Genomic DNA, 14315 nt, shown 5'->3' on the forward strand with positions numbered 1-14315 from the left:
GATCTCGGCAAAATCAGTTGAAAATTTCTAGAAAGGATTCACCACTCTAGAGGCCATTAAGAACATTACTGATTCATGGAAAGATGCCAAAATATCAATGTTAACAGGAGTTTGGAAGAAGTTGGTTGTAACTATCATGGATGAATTTTAGGGGTTCAAGACATCAATAGAGGAAGTAACTGCAGATGTAGTAGAAACAGCAAGAGAACCAGAATTAGAAATAGACCCTAAATACGTGACTGAATTGCTGCAGTCTCATGATAAAAACCCAACTTTGAGGAGTTGCTTCTTATGGATGAGCAAAGAAAATAGTTTCTTGAGATGGAATCTACTCCTGCTAAAGATGCTGTGGAGAGTGTTGAAAAGACAACAAAGGATTTACAATGTTACATAAACATAGTTGCTAAAGAAGGGGCAACTGATTGAGGAGTCTCAGGCAGATGAGCAGTCTGCATGATCTTTTGTCTTTGATAAAATGACTGAAGAGGAAAATGATGCTTATGACTTCAGTACAGACAGAACCTTGTCCTTAAAAAAGAAGAAAAAAAAAAAAAAAAAGATGGGACACAGTTTGAGAGGATTGATAGATTCCAATATTGAAAGTTCAAGTTCTACTGTGAGTAAAAAGCTTTCAAACAGAAATGCATGCTACAGAGGAATCATTCATGAAAGCAAGAGTCAATCCATGCAGTAAACTTTGCTGCCTTATTTTAAGAAATTGCCACAGACACCCCAACCCTCAGCAACCACTGCCCTGAAATGTCAGCAGCCATCAATATTGAGGCAAGACCCTCTACCAGCAAAAAGATTACAATTCTCTAAAGATGGTTAGCATTTTTTAGCAAAAAGTATTTTTTAACTAAGACACATTTATTTTTTTTTAGACATGCTATTGCTTTTAACTCAGTACAGTGTAGTGTATGCATAACTTTAAATGCACTGGCAAAACAAAAAATTCGTGTAACATGCTGAATTGAGAGATTCGCCTTATTGCAGTGCTCTGGAAACCAACCACAGTATCTCCAAGGTGCACCTGTACTGCTCTAGTTTTCTTCATAACTGACTACTTTCTGAAATTATATTCTATATTTGTTCATTTTTTTTTCCTCTGCCAAAACATATGCTCTATAAGGACAAAGATCTTGTCTGTCTTATTAAAAACTGTATCCCTCACATCTAGACACGGGACATATAGTAGAGACTCTAAAAATACTTGCTGAATGAGTGAATGAAACTTGTAGGAGATTTGAGAAATACTAATAAATATTAACGAAAAAAGAAGGGAAGCTAATAAATACATGAGCTGATGACAAAAACCCTTTTGGACTGAAGCAGTTTTTGTTTGAAACCTAAGAGGGCATACATTGTTCTCTGAGGTTCGTGCAAGTTTTTATCTCCTAACGCTGAGTCAAATGGATTTACCTTCACAAAATTGCACTGTGGGAATATTAGTAGATGGGGAGTCAGGAAAATCTGCCATTAACTTGTTTTCTGACTCTTAGCAAAATATTTCCTTTCTGTGGGACCTCAGTTTCCTCATTTGTCAGAGTACTAACGCTCTGAAAAGGCACTTTGTTTCCGCTGCTGTATCCTACTTTGAGAAGCTGGGCCCGAATAGGCGTCTAATAACTACATGCCGAGTCAATCAACGCACGAACAAACGAACAAAATGAGGACGCTGCACTTATCCTCGAATCTTGCTTGTGAAGAAATACCCACTAGCAAATGAATTTAGTTCCCCGAGCACTTTCATATTCATATTGAGTTGCTCGTCCCAAACGAGTCATTTGTTTCCTGATACAACACGGCACTCGGTGCCTGTAACACAGGGTCAGTACTGTTTGATTAATAAATTAACGAGTGAAGGGGAAGGGGAAAGAGAGGATATTTCAGTTCTAAGATGAGTAAACTAAGGCCAAGAGAAGTGACTGGAACCTATCACTCGCGGAAACCGGCGCTGCAACTTCAGAACTTAGAACCCTCGGGCACTTTCTCGTCCTTTCCCTTGGTCAGGCGCAGAACCAGGGTCCCGAGTTAACAGCACGACACTCCCTTTTGAATTCGCCCTTTCATCCTTCTCAGTTTCTCGCCTTTCCGTTAGCACAACCCACCGCCTAACCTTCTGCTTTACCTGAACTGAGACCAAAATTCTCTGCGTGGCGCCCCTAAGACTATCCACGTGAGGCCTCTTCTGGTAACGCCGGACAACCTGAGCGCCGCCATCTTCGAGGAGAGCTTCGAGCCAGAGCTTCGGACCAAGAGCTCCGCCCCCAAAGGACGCACCAAGGTCAGCCAATCGCATGTAAGCTTAGTGGCCGATGTTCCTTTTTTCCTGTTAGACTCGCCGGCGGCTCCTCCCTCGCCCTTTGCACGCCGGGAACTGTAGTCCGGTAGCCGTTGTCGACGGAGGCTCGACCCAGGCGCTCTTTCAGAGCATGACGGGAGTTGTAGTTAGGGGGTGTCCCGGGAAGGTTCCGGGTGACGCCTTCTGGTCCGGGGGCGGGCGGTCAAAGCGCTCCTTGACTGAAAGGAGGGGGAACTGGCAACCGGGAGGAGGCTCTAGCAAGGCCTGGAAGGCTGCGCAGTCAGACAGTGGAGGGAATTTGGGGGTGGAGGGTGGCCGAGTAGCGGTTGTGACATGCTACTGGGGTCGTGACCGCTCTGGGACCGAGGCAGGACCTGGCCAGATCCAGCCTGGAGGCCTCGCCTTCATCGGGCCTAATCTTCAGCGATCGGGTAGGCCTTGGCAGAGGCTCCTTTTCGTGCGGTCACCTCAGGTTCCTGCCCTGATTTTCTGTCCGAGACCGAGAGATGGCCTCCCGGAGCCCCCCGCCGGAGCCCAAGGTAAGTCGCCCCTCCGGGTATCCCCGTTCTTTCTCCACTACCGAGCTAGGCCGCGCCACCGCCCCCCCCCCCCCCCCCCCCGCCTCGGGTCGCGGTCTTTAGAGCCAGAGCGGTGCAAGAAGTATTCCGTGGTGCACTGGGGTGCGATTCGCGATCAAACTGCCCACTGACTCCTTTTTTCAAGAGCAACTTGATAAACCATCTGAAGAAAATTAGTGATGCTCTCAACTACCGTTCTCATTTATGAGTTCTTCTAGGTGAGGCACCTTTTTTGACCCTCCCCTGTGTCTTTTGCACCTGTCGCGATGCTTGGACCCAAGCTAGATGCTTAGCGAACTTTACGAAATTGAATTGAAAAGAGTCTCAAGACAGTGCAAATAGTGAACTGGAACGGGGCAATGAGGTGCAGGAAACTTGGGAAGGCCTTGGGGCAGTTTACTGAAGTTAAAATATTAGGGCATAATTAGTAAACCCAGAAAGCCTTATGCTTAGGCTCTTCTCTACAGAGGGCAAGGACCCAGCTCAGTTGGGCTCTAATTTGAGATGCCTGTCTGAATTCTGTCAGTTCCCAGAATTGGGCCCCATTTGGAACTCTTTAGGTATTTGTGTTCCTCCTAGCCTACCTGGCTCTGATAAGTGACTGCTTCTGCTACTTTTAGTGGTAGAATTGTCCTTGAGACAACAAGAACTGACTACAGAAATCGTACTATTTCAGGGGTTGCTGACATTTGAGGATGTGGCTGTGTTTTTTACCCAGGAGGAGTGGGATTATCTGGAACCAGCTCAGAGAAGCCTGTATAAAGATGTCATGATGGAGAATTATGGAAACCTGGTCTCACTAGGTAAGGATCTGCTGTTTCTGATGAAAATATCTAAGAAACTAAGAAATCAGAACACTTGAACCTGTACCGTACCAAACTACTTTGTTCCAAAGTTCTGATTCAAACCTCTCAGCCATGAATTGGTTCCATGACTCTCATCCCTAGCATGCTTTCAATGACCAAAATATAAGCCTTTCTGGCTTCCTATCTTCATAATCTCATTCCCATATTGCTCTGTACTTTCCCTCCTGGCTCATCCTCCCACTGCTTTCCTCCCACCCCTTTTCACTCTGCCTTCTGGAGCCCCTGTTCCTCTTCACAAAATGTTCCCTACCCCTCCTGGCCTTAACTGAAACCTGGCACTTTCCCAAGGACACCACTGCTCTGGCAGGGGCTGCTTATTCTCCCACATCTTCTTCCTTCACCATCCTTTGTCTCAAGCCTGAACGGGAAAAATGATTGTTCTCCTAGCTTTTCAGAACTGTTCCCAAAGCACTAGTTTCCCACCTTGAAACAAAATTTCTCTCCTTTGAGCCCTCAGCAGTCTCACTACCCACTCAGTCCCTTTTCACTCTCACCTGTCAACTTTTTTTTGGTCCCTAACACGTAGACTTTGTCACATTTCAGAGTCTTCTCTATGTTAACCCACACCATCGAAGATGCAGTCATTACTTAAGCCTCACTGTATCTTGACCATATTTTCTTCAGGGATCCTGCTTTCCATTTTTATTCAACAACTCACATCAATGATCATACCCTCAATTTTGTCATAGCAGGCAAATCTTAAACCCCAATATATTATTCTTTGACTAATGGTCTTATGTTTATTCAGGCCGTAGATGTTTATTGACTGTAACTAAACAGGTGACCAAAACAGACATGATCTCTGCCCATGTGGAACTTACTATAACTTCCTACCTTTCTACCTCTCCTACTCCTATCCTATCAACCTATTTATTCTTAATGTTTCCTATTCCTTGACTTCTTTTTCCCTCCAGGCTCTCAGTACCCCCCTGACTTCACCTCATCTACTCCATGGACCTGTATATAAATTGATCACCATCATGCTCCCCTGCTGCCTTGTCGTTACATTCTACCCATTCTCAAACTTGACATCCTGTGCTGGTTATAAAATCTGTCTTCTTTTCTCCTACCTGAATTGCTAAACACAGCAGGAGAAATTCTTTAACCAAAAGGATTGATGCCCTGTATATATGCACGGCTTCTCTTTCTTCTAGTCTCCACTGGGTTTTTGTATCTCAGCAACTTTTTTAGCTTTGATTTGCTCCTGTCCCTGATCCTTTTAGTGACTATTTCAAAAGCTGAAAAGAGTTTTCTTGGGTCCATCACTCAATGGTGGACATCACCTTCTGTTTCACAGAGAAGAGAGAGGCCACTAAACATGAACTCTCAACTTTTCTGCCACTCATCTGCATATTTAAGTTTGCCTAACTTTTCACATTCTCCAAGAACTCACCCATCATTCTTCTTTTTTTCTCTTATAGCTTTGGTCTCTGTTCTTTCTCCCCTGCTACTTTATTCTGATGATAGATATGTTCATGGCTCTTCCAGTTGAGGCAAGAAGGACGGGAAGACCTCTCATTTGAGCCAGTCTCTGTTGCAGCTCCCTGTAACCTAAAACTACTCGTTCACTTCATGGCCAAGTTTTTGTATCAGTAGTTAATGTTTGTTCTATACTTCTTTACCTCCCATTATCTCTAAGCACCACCTTCTTGCCTCTACCACTTGCCTTCAGTTGTTTAACATTGGTCTATAGTAACCCAACTGTCAAATGCAGTAGACGCTTTCTGGATTGTGCTTAATTCCACCTCTTTATAGATATTTGAAACTCTTTATTGCTTCCTTTCATTGCCTTGCATTCTCAGATTTCCTCTTAGTCTATATACTTTCCATGGCAGACCTTCTTGGTACTCAGGTCATCAGCTACTGCTACACAATGATAAGTCCCAAATCAAATCTTTATCTCCACCTGAGAGAGCTAAGCTGCCTAAGTAAAAACCCTGGTTCCACCACTTGCTAGCCTTGTGATCATGGGTGAATGACTTCACCTTTCTGTGCTGGTTTCTTTTTTTTTTTTTTATAAAATGGAAGTAATGATAGCACTTCCCTTTTAGGGTTATTGTGAGCATTAATTCAGTTAATATATGTAAAGCTCTTAGGACACTGACCGGCATGTAGTAAGTACAGCATAAATGTCGATTGCTATCTTTATCATCATTGTCATTATCTTTTCTGTTGAGCTTCAACTTCTTAGTCATCTTCTTTAGAAGATCACATAAGTAACCCACATGTGGCAAATCTCAGATAATCCATGAAGATCTCAAGGGCCTCCTCTTCAGAATTCAGCACTCCTTTCTCTGTGCTACCTTGCATACACTTCCATTGTTGAATTTATTACAGTGTATTATAATCATTTTTTATGTTATTTCTCTAAACAGACTGATCTTCATTAGGACAGTAACTATATATTTTTTTCATTTGATTTCTCCAGCACTTAACATAGAGCCAGGCATATATTATATGCTTCTTAAATATTTGTGTGATTGAATGAATATACTTAAGACTCAGTACTTCTTGACAAGATTATTGCATTAGCCTATAAACTAGCCCCTTGCCTCCAGTCCCCCTTTCTTCTAATATAGTCTCTTTATTGCCACCAAAGTGATTTTGTGTTAGTTAACCTCTTGAAACTTCTGGTGATTCCTGATAGTTTAAAGGATAAAAATCTTAATTTCTTGTCCTATATACCAGGACCTCCCTATATAGCCCCTGCCTAACTTTCTAGCCTCATCCATTATTTCCTGCACACCACTTCAGTCTCCAGCCATATCAGCTGCTTTTTGTTTTTTGCTGGGTTTTTTGTTTGTTTTTTCCATTATGCCATGGTGTCTCTGAGTCACTGACAGCTTTAGCCACACATATGGTGTCCTGGTTGATAACACCAGGCAAATGCCCAGCCTTGCCTGTGCCTCATACTGTAAAATGTGAGTACCATATAGACAAAGGCATGACAGTGAGCCCATCTGTGATCTTCTACTTTCAGTCTCTATTTTAGCTGAAATACAGATTTTCGTCAGTTATTTCTCCTGCCTCCTGTATAGACTTACCTCCATCTCCTTGATGAGTGCTCCCTTGAAGAGAGATTACAGTTACTCAGTTATTCCCCTACAGTGTTTCTCCTCCACTTCATCTTGTTGCTTTACTTATTAACACAACTCTTCTAGCTTTGTAAGTTTGCCTCTTCAGTCATACCTACTCTTACCATGCTGATTTTTCTTTAAAAACTCTAATAACTCCATTGATGATACAGCTGACAGCTTGATCTCTCAGTTCTTGATCTTTTGTTTCTTTCAGTTGAAATAGACTTTATCAGTTTTAACTGGCTCAGACTACTTGAGCCAGATTGGACCTTGACAGAACTGGGACTTGCTATACCTACAAGACCTTAAAATCAGTGTTTCTCTTCTTTGGTTATAGTCTCTCTCCAGTTATTTGTCCAACTGCTCATTCACTCAATAAGTAGTTATAAAGCACTGTGCTGGGCCTAGGAATGCAAGTCCTGCTCCATTCTCTCATGCTTTTACCTAGAAAACTAGGAGAAATGCAGTTTGAGTCAACTGACTACTCTAGACAAATTAGCTATGACCACAGACGGGAACATACAATACAAGCATGCAGATACCTCAGAGGGTGATCACAGCTACCAAGCGGGGTCTAATGGCTAGTCATTTCTAGGCTGCTCTGTGTGGAAGCCTAGACTCACTTTATCTTACCTGTCTCTCTGTTTGACCTATTTGTTTTCATGCAAGTGCCTCTCTGTTTTATTTACTTCAGCAATATGTTACATTTTATGTCTGGTAAGGTTAAGTCACTTTAATACTCTCTCTCAGAATATACAGTTGACCCTTGAATGACATAGGTTTGAAATGTGTGAGTCTGCTTATATATGAATTTTTTTCACTAAATAGGAACTACAGTACTGCATGATGTACAGTTGGTTGAATCCACAGGTGCTGCACCACGGATATAGGGGGCTGACTGTAAAGTTATACGTGGATTTTCAACAGGGTGGAGGGTCAGTGCCCCTCATCCTCATGTTGTTCAAGAGTCAACTATACTTAACTAGCTTTCTGCATTTTTCCGTTTGAAATTTAGATTCATTGGGGTTTTTTTAATTGGTGCATAGAATTTTGATTGGAATACAGTGAGGTATATAAGTTGGTTTGGGAAGAAATAAGATTCTTGTAATTGAATCTTTTTAGCAGTTTGGTTGGCCATGTCCTTCAGGAAAAATTTTATGGGTTATTTTTATGGATCTTGCATTTCTTGGGTCTTAGATTTATTCCTAGGTTTTTTGGTTTTTATTTTCATGAAGAGCATATTTTATTTTTATGTAATATTTACTAACTGTTATACTTGGTAGTAAGAACCAGTATTTGTTTTATATATTAGTCCTGTTATCACTATTATATTTCATTTAATTCTTTTAGGAATTTTAGGTAGGCATTCATATCCTCTGCAAATAATGTAATTTTGTCTTATTCTTTTAAGTAAAACTCTGAAATAGTATCCACTGGGTAAACATTATGAAGACAATCCAATGGAAGAGACAGTTTAAAAAGTACAGTGTAATAATAGCTGTAATGCAGTATGGACAAGGGCTGGTGATCAAAAACAGAACACCTAAATCTGCCTAGTGGACTTAGTGAGGGGTTTGTAGGGGAACTGTTACTTTGCATTGAATCTTAAAGAGAAACCAAGAGTTTCCCAAGTAAGCAATGCTGGGGGACATTTAGTAAAAGATATGCAAAGAAATCGCATAAAAGACTGTAACACAAGCAATTTGCCCGCTTAAGTGTGAGAGCCTGGTAGGAGGGTGAGTTGAAGCTTAGAGACCTTATGAAGTGCTGAATATCATAGTGTAGAGAGAATTGATTTGATTTTAGAGATGATGGAGTGCTAGTGAATCTACTGGTGGTGACATGATTAGAATTCCATTTTATGAAAACCTCTCTGGGGATTCAGTGAAATAGATGTGGCCTAAAGACCAGAGCCAAGGATTATTAGATGGTTTTTGCAGTAACCCAGGGAAAACACAGAAAGAAAGCAAATGCTAGAGAGTAGAATCATTGATTTTTGTGATTGATTAATAGTAAGGGGAAGGGAGAAATCTAGGGTGAATTCCTGCTTTGGGATCTAAGGGTAATGGATGGTGATGTCTCTCAAGGGAGGATGATTAGAGGTGGAGACACATGACAGCAGATGATGATGACCACGTTAATTTTGAGCACTTTTGGAAACATCTAAGTAGCAATATATAGAGAGTATGTATATAGTGCAAGATAAGGATGTAAACATGAGTAACAATAACCTTAAACAGTTGACAAAGGAAGTGAAATACATAAGGGAAATGTATTAGAAAAGGCCAAAGAAGTAGGGAGGGAACTAGAATATAATAGCATAGAAACCAAAAGTAATGTCAAGAAATGGGAGTAGTCAACAGTGTCAGATGCTGCTACGTAAAATAAGGAATGGAAGATGTCCATTGTATTTGTTACTTGAAAGTCATTGGTGATTTAATGAGAAGTTTCTCTAAATGCTGGAAACAGAAATCAGATTTTATAGTAGAACTGCTCTTTTTTTTTGTTTCTTCCATTAGCTCTGACCACGTTCCTTTATATTTTTTTTCTGTCTTTCTATATCATAGATTCCATGTCACTTCAACCCCTTTTTCAAAGCCATTTGTCTCTTGGTATAGGAGCTGCTTTACTTAATATTTTCTTTATCATATATTCTTCCCCTGTTTGTACTTTTTACCCATTCCATTTGGTAGGGTCTTCTTGTCTTTACATCTGAATCCTGACTCATAAAATGCCTAGAATGCTTTTGATCACAATAAGTTCTTATTAATGAATTGTTGTTTTCCCTGGTTTTTGTCTTTTATCCTTCTCAGCATTATTTTATGCATTCCTTTCTATCAGTTATTTGGTTTACTCACATTCCAATACTACTACCTCATCCTAAATTTTCCTGAACCTACTATTGTCTTCCCATGTTATCCTTTCTTCCTTGATCGACCAGTTTATCCCACCACTATCTGTTTTATTTCTTTTTTGGCCCATCTTACTTTCCATAGTTCACAGTTGACTTATCAGCCCTTCCTCCCAACTCTGCTTGCTTCTCTTGATGTGTTCTGTGCCTCATAAACACTCTTCATACTCTCTCTCCAAGAAAAAACATTTCATTTCATTATATAACTAATACTAAATAATATTTATATAGATTGTACTCTTTGCCAGGTACTGTTCTAAATGCTTCATGTATATGAACTAATTTAATCATCACAAAGATACTGTGATGTGGTAAACTACATTTTATGGACATACTAACTTAATTTATCTTAATTATCTTGTTTTTTTCTGACAGTTTTTTCTTACTGACAAAGAGCTTAGCTGATGTTTCTGTTTTCCATTTTTTATTCCAGATGTTTTGAACAGAGATAAGGATGAGGAGCCAACTGTGAAACAAGAAATTGAGGAGATTGAGGAAGAAGTGGAACCACAGGGTGTAATAGTTACAAGAATCAAAAGTGAAATTGACCAGGATCCTATGGGTAGAGAAACCTTTGAACTTGTTGGGAGGTTAGATAAACAGAGAGGAATCTTCTTATGGGAAATACCAAGGGAATCCTTGACCCAGGAACAGAGAATGTTCAGAGGAAACACTAATATTATCCGTAAGAGACCAAACTCAGAAGAGAAATGTCATAAATGCGAAGAATGTGGAAAGGGTTTTGTCCGCAAGGCCCATTTCATTCAACATCAAAGGGTCCATACTGGTGAGAAACCTTTTCAATGTAATGAATGTGGGAAAAGTTTTAGTCGCAGTTCATTTGTTATTGAACATCAGAGAATTCACACTGGGGAAAGGCCCTATGAGTGTAATTACTGTGGAAAAACCTTTAGTGTGAGCTCAACTCTTATTAGACATCAGAGAATCCACACTGGAGAGAGACCCTATCAGTGTAATCAGTGTAAACAGAGCTTCAGCCAGAGAAGGAGCCTTGTTAAACATCAAAGAATTCACACAGGTGAGAAACCCCATAAATGTAGTGACTGTGGGAAGGCCTTCAGTTGGAAGTCACACCTGATTGAACATCAGAGAACTCACACTGGTGAGAAACCCTATCACTGTACCAAATGTAAGAAAAGCTTTAGTCGAAATTCATTACTTGTTGAACATCAGAGAATTCACACTGGGGAAAGACCTCATAAATGTGGTGAATGTGGGAAAGCCTTTAGATTAAGCACATACCTTATACAACACCAAAAAATTCACACTGGTGAGAAGCCTTTTCTTTGTATTGAATGTGGAAAAAGCTTCAGTCGGAGCTCATTCCTTATTGAACATCAGAGGATCCATACAGGTGAAAGACCTTATCAGTGCAAAGAGTGTGGGAAAAGCTTCAGTCAGCTTTGCAACCTTACTCGGCATCAGAGAATTCACACAGGAGACAAACCCCATAAATGTGAGGAATGTGGAAAAGCCTTTAGTAGAAGCTCAGGTCTTATTCAGCATCAGAGAATCCACACCAGAGAGAAGACTTACTCATACAACGAAACTAAGGAAAGTTTTGATCCAAATTGCAGTCTTGTTATACAGCAGGAAGTCTACCCTAAGGAAAAATCTTACAAATGTGATGAATGTGGGAAAACTTTTAGTGTCAGTGCTCATCTCGTACAACATCAAAGAATCCACACTGGTGAAAAGCCCTACCTATGTACTGTGTGTGGGAAAAGCTTCAGTCGGAGCTCATTCCTTATTGAACACCAGAGAATCCACACTGGTGAGAGGCCCTATCTATGCAGACAGTGTGGCAAAAGTTTTAGTCAACTTTGTAATCTTATTCGACATCAAGGTGTTCACACAGGTAATAAACCCCATAAATGTGATGAATGTGGGAAGGCCTTTAGTCGGAACTCAGGCCTTATCCAGCATCAGAGAATACACACAGGAGAAAAACCTTATAAGTGTGAGAAGTGCGACAAAAGTTTTAGTCAACAGCGCAGCCTTGTCAACCATCAGAAGATCCACACAGAAGTGAAAAGCCAAGAGACCCATGAATGTGATGCTTGTGGTGAAGCCTTCAATTGCCGCATATCTCTTACTCAGCATCAAAAACTGCACACTACATGGATGCAGTAAATGTAGAGAAATACTTAAGCTCAGTTTGACTTGAGCCAAGCTACCCAAGTGCAGTTTCGGTATGGCTCACCATGAGTCAGATTAGTGATAAAGCAGATTCTCTTCGGCCTCAGGCAAATGGTTTCTATAGATTCTGTGAATAATGGACAACTGCCCAAGGGCAATTGGAAATTTTCATTACTCTTTGTTTTGAAAGAAACAGAGAAAGACTCAATAATTTAAACATCTTTCTTTAACAAATTTTTCAGCAGAAAGGTTAAACCCAGGTTCAGAGCACTTAGTTATAATCAGTAAAGGGAGAAGAACAAAGTTACATTGGTGTAGGGGAGCTGGAAGCAGCTGATGTTAGAAAATTAGAGTAATTATTGAGACCATAATATATAGTGGTTCCTTTTTTTTTTTTTTTTTTGAAACTGGTGTCCAAAGTTCTGTCATTGTTAAGAAAGCCAGTTGTTTGGCATGTGAGCTAAAGGCAGTTTTAATGCCATGTGATTCCCAAATCTATGAAATGAGTGGACCATTAACTTTACATGTAAACATAAAGATTATGTGAGTAATTAACAAACCTAGCGAAGGTGTTACCAAGGAACCTTTGGGAGTGCCTTTTTTTCAAGATGGGCCCAAAAAGGTGGAGGAAGACACTGTTCTTTTTGTGCCCTCCCATCTGTGAAAGATATTTGTGGTCCTAGACAGATAATCTTATTCCTCCACTACTAGTAGCATGTGAAAGTGTAAATATTTTAATTACCACGAGTTGGAAATAAAAAGACCTGGAGTCTATGCTAGGAAGCTGAGATATTTTGATATTGCTTTGGTTTTTTATGGTAACTAGACTTTGCATGCCATTTTAAAATCCGTATTTCTGGTTGTAGCGCTCCCCTTAGGTTATTATAAACCTATTAATTCATCTGTTCTAATCATTAAACCTGTTTTGTTTTTTGCTTTGTGTAAGAGTTCTTTGTTACTCTAGGGTAAAAATCTATGCTGTCCAATATATTACTGCATTTAAAAATTAGAATCAAGGATTTAAAGGAAGTTGCTCTCTCTTGATCTACCTCTGATTTGTTACTTTTTCTGGGATAGTATAGTTAAGGTTAAGTCCATGTATTTAGTTTCTGAGTATAAAATTCCAGATCACCAGCACTCTTGTAATTCTAACTTCCTAATAGTTTAGGTAAAAGACCTCCCTTTCTCCTACACCCTAGACATTCTAAACATCACCTTCAAACTTTCATCTTCCCATCTCTCAATATGTATGTGTGTGTGCATATGTAAATGTGGATGTTATGGTATGTGTAGAAATAACACGTCTTGTGCACTCCCTTATTCAAATTAAGCACTCATAGTTACCAAATAGCTAACTTCAAAACAGTTTGTGGCCCAATGAAAAGTACAAAAAGTAACTGATAATGCACTCGATTTTTAAATAAAATTACCCTCCTGCCCTAAATTTCCCATTTTACTTACTCTGCACTAGTGGTTTCCAGTCCAAGGTTGCAACTAATAATGAAGTTCTTAGACCTGTTCTCTGTATTTTGAAAAATGCAAAGTGTATGTTTTTGCTACATGCACACTAAAACATTTCTTACGCTTTTTGCTGGAATTGCATTCTTCCATATATGGTTTATCTTGCCGAGCGGAAGCTCTGGCTCTTGTTGACCTCATAATTTGGGGCCATGGTTGTGTGAAATATTCCTCCTAAAAATACCTAATTTTTCACATTCTTGGATGTGAATCTGGAGCAACAGCTCCAAGCTTCAGTAACAGTGAAACAATTCTTGCCTGTATGTACAGTTCATTGCTTATAAAAAGCATAACCAAAAAAGATGATTTTTAAAAAAATTATTAAAGCAAGTCCATTGCAATATTCACTGCTATTTTCCAAGAAAATGATAGAAATAATGCAGAAGGCTCTAGAGAGGGATATGAAGTGCCTAGAAGAGTAGGAAAGGAGAAAGTTAAATCTTTCAAGAGGAGATGATGCTTAAGATGAGACTAAAAGATAAGTACTGGGAGAGAGAAATACTGTCTGACAACAGGGCGTTGTGGGAGGACCTGGTACCTACAGAGTGAGGTCCTGGTTGCTTGGTGTTTGGAATGTGGCAGGAGGGAAGCCTGCCCATAAACAAGAGTTGTCATGCTGAAGAGATGGCTTCATTCTGCCTGAAATTCTGTGGTAAGGTTTTCCATGTATTTTAACTGTGGGGTGTGTGTGTGTGTGTGTACCTTTCCAAATACTACACACACAACACACATCTTGTGATGCCCTCATTTTAACTCGAGGCAATGTGGAAGTGAATAGGAGGGAAAAGATTGGTTCTTGACCTTAGATCTATGGATCTTGTACTCAGAAAACTGCACAAAACAAGGGTTCAAAGACTGAGATATTCTGGCATCTTTAAGGCAATTGGAATGAAAGGAGAT

General features: G+C 40.1%; 2 protein-coding genes across 5 annotated transcripts in view; one reads left to right on the forward strand and one right to left on the reverse strand.

Moving 5' to 3' along the window:
• BAAT (bile acid-CoA:amino acid N-acyltransferase) overlaps positions 1-2282 on the reverse strand; it is a 46037-nt gene extending 43755 nt beyond the window's left edge. For both annotated transcript variants that reach the window (XM_014559740.2, XM_032478087.1), the window contains exon 1: positions 2132-2282. In XM_014559740.2, the coding sequence (XP_014415226.2) occupies positions 2132-2223 (92 nt within the window). In that variant the 5' untranslated portion in view covers positions 2224-2282. The remainder of the gene's footprint in view (positions 1-2131) is intronic.
• A 178-nt stretch (positions 2283-2460) lies between these two features.
• Positions 2461-12830, forward strand: ZNF189 (zinc finger protein 189). Of its 3 annotated transcripts, none has more exons than XM_014559752.2 (3): positions 2461-2844; positions 3560-3686; positions 10171-12830. In XM_014559752.2, the coding sequence occupies exons 1-3, from the start codon at positions 2812-2814 to the stop codon at positions 11889-11891; spliced, it is 1881 nt and encodes a 626-aa protein (XP_014415238.2). In that variant the 5' UTR covers positions 2461-2811; the 3' UTR covers positions 11892-12830. The 3 variants fall into 3 exon arrangements, with proteins under 3 accessions (XP_014415238.2, XP_032333977.1, XP_032333976.1); XM_032478086.1 differs by having other exon boundaries at positions 2463-2844; positions 3605-3686; XM_032478085.1 differs by having other exon boundaries at positions 2464-2844; positions 3602-3686.
• The last annotated feature ends 1485 nt before the right edge of the window (positions 12831-14315 follow it).

The sequence above is a fragment of the Camelus ferus genome, chromosome 4 (assembly GCF_009834535.1).
Source record: "Camelus ferus isolate YT-003-E chromosome 4, BCGSAC_Cfer_1.0, whole genome shotgun sequence".
Taxonomy (NCBI): domain Eukaryota; kingdom Metazoa; phylum Chordata; class Mammalia; order Artiodactyla; family Camelidae; genus Camelus; species Camelus ferus.

What these genes read in the sequence shown, in the direction of transcription:
- ZNF189 (XM_014559752.2), top strand. Translation starts at nt 2,812, where the DNA reads ATGGCCTCCCGGAGCCCCCCGCCGGAGCCCAAG. An exon ending in GCCCCCCGCCGGAGCCCAAG is followed by an intron (nt 2,845 to 3,559) that starts GTAAGTCGCCCC and finishes GTACTATTTCAG; the next exon opens with GGGTTGCTGACATTTGAGGA. An exon ending in TGGAAACCTGGTCTCACTAG is followed by an intron (nt 3,687 to 10,170) that starts GTAAGGATCTGC and finishes TTTTTATTCCAG; the next exon opens with ATGTTTTGAACAGAGATAAG.